The 2082-nt window shown below is 29.8% G+C and overlaps 1 protein-coding gene across 1 annotated transcript in view; it reads right to left on the reverse strand.

The window, feature by feature from the left end:
• LOC105360833 (uncharacterized) overlaps positions 1-2082 on the reverse strand; it is an 84029-nt gene that overhangs the window by 14938 nt on the left and 67009 nt on the right. The window contains exon 5 of the mRNA XM_011497832.1: positions 1-867. This exon is cut by the window's left edge and continues 5127 nt beyond it. Coding sequence (XP_011496134.1) covers positions 1-867 — 867 coding nt within the window. The remainder of the gene's footprint in view (positions 868-2082) is intronic.

Below are 2082 nucleotides of genomic sequence, written 5' to 3' on the forward strand. Positions count from 1 at the left end.
TCCGATAGCTGGTGAAACTTGTTCTAATTTGTTATCCAAAGATATTTCCTGAGTCTTACCAATGTTAGTATGGAATGCGCTCCCGTCAAGACTGTATCGATTCAGTGAGGAGTTTCGCGAGCCAATCTTTGAAAGCCTGAGCTTAGCGATTTCGCTCTCATCTTTGATAACGGAATCCATTGGCTTACTTTCGATCGATATTACTTTGTCAGTATCCAATGACTGCAGACGCGTCATCCTCCGTGAAATCTTAGTATGCTCCTTCCAAGCCATCTTGGCGGCTGCCCTGAGCTTTGAACGCGTTAGTAAACGCAAGGGATCTGTGACTGGCCTTCTGCCGATCTTTATACTCTTGGCATCCAAATCTGCCAGAGCCTTCTTAGCAGCGACGCGAGCAAACTTACCGTCATTTGTTCGCAACTGTGTCTTAGCCTTGAGTGAAGCACTTAAACGGTCCATCAAACGTTTTTTGTTCTTCATCGCCTTATTGTCATCAATCATCTCAGTCTCCGATGTCCTAGAAATAGGATTTTTTTTAATGATCTCTGAGTCAGTGAGCACAAGTTCATCTCCCGTCGGACTTTCGGAAACGGGATTGCGAGACTTGACGGCACGTTTCAGCTGTTGTTCGATGCGCTCAGTCTCATTAACTGCCAAAACTTGAGACGGCTTCTTCTTGCGTAACATTTTGCGGACTTCCTTGTCTTCTATTTGAGCTTCGTTTTCCAATTGCTTTTCTTTACGCAAGTTCTTTTTGCGCTGAAAGGACTTAGCATTTTTTAGAAGTTTATTGCGCAAAGCGGCTTTATTCTTGACAATGCGTGACGCAGGATTGTCTACCCCTGCTGTTCGCGATTGTGCCTGTAAAAAATATCATATATTAAGTATGCAACAGGATTGTTGATTTTGTTGCTAGTGCAGTAGACAACAAAAAATTGGTGCAATACTTTATTTGGCTGTTCCAATTAAAGCAAGGATTTGTATTAAAAATATACAATTGATTGATTTTCATATTAAAAAAAAAATACTATTTTACGAATGATTTTTAAAATTAATATATTTTACCTATTGTCAATTTTTCAAAAATTAGATGAAGTTCTTTATATGAATATCAAATACATAACATCGATATTTAAAAAAAAAAACAAAAAAATAAAAAAAGTGCAATTTTACAATAATGTATTTACAAATTATTAAGTTATGGATGAATATAATATTCAATTATTCAATAGTTCGAATATGAGGATTGTAATTATAATAATATAAAATAAATTAAGAATAAAATTAATATTATTAAATTACTTTTTCTGTTGAGTAAAAAATAGTTCAGTATATTGCAACCTATTTAAGCAAAAAAATTTTATTATACAAAACATTCTATGTTCTAAATAATTGTCTACTAAATTATTTGATATATACTATCGGTAGAAGCATAGTTATTACATTTTAATACATAATTAAAAAATATAATGAAATTCAAGAATATGCCTTTAACTTGATAATACTTCAAAAAGAACACTGATAAAGATTGAGGAAATTTTTACTTTACTTTTTCACCACAAATTTGTATAAAGATATCTAGATTCAAATATATTATTAAATTTTAATTAATTATTACATTAAATGATACTAAGAAACTAATTATATCCTTATTTAGACTTGTAACTATAAAAGTAAATAATTTACACTTTGTTTTTTAACTAATATTTTATCAACTTCTTTTAAAGTTAAATTAAATAAAAAGTTAAATTAAAATTGAAATATATGAATTATAAATAACCTCAATATTTTTTATTATCTTATAGTTAAGATATATTATAAGATTGTATTTTCAAATATTTTCTTATTTCTACTTACAGTTAAACAAATTTTTATCAAATTGACCAAATTTAAATAGAAAACGTATTTGCCATAATTTCTATAGATTATAGTAAGTATGGTCACAATTAGGGTAAGAATATAGTAGGTAATAATGTACCTAAGAACTGTAATTCGATTACTGTTTGAAAATCGTTGTTCAATATTTATCTGAAAATCTTGCAATATGTTTTAGTTCCATTTTTTACTGTAGTAAATTCAGTA

Source organism: Ceratosolen solmsi, unplaced genomic scaffold, assembly GCF_000503995.2.
Source record: "Ceratosolen solmsi marchali unplaced genomic scaffold, CerSol_1.0 scaffold47, whole genome shotgun sequence".
In the NCBI taxonomy this organism is placed as follows: Eukaryota; Metazoa; Arthropoda; class Insecta; order Hymenoptera; family Agaonidae; genus Ceratosolen; species Ceratosolen solmsi.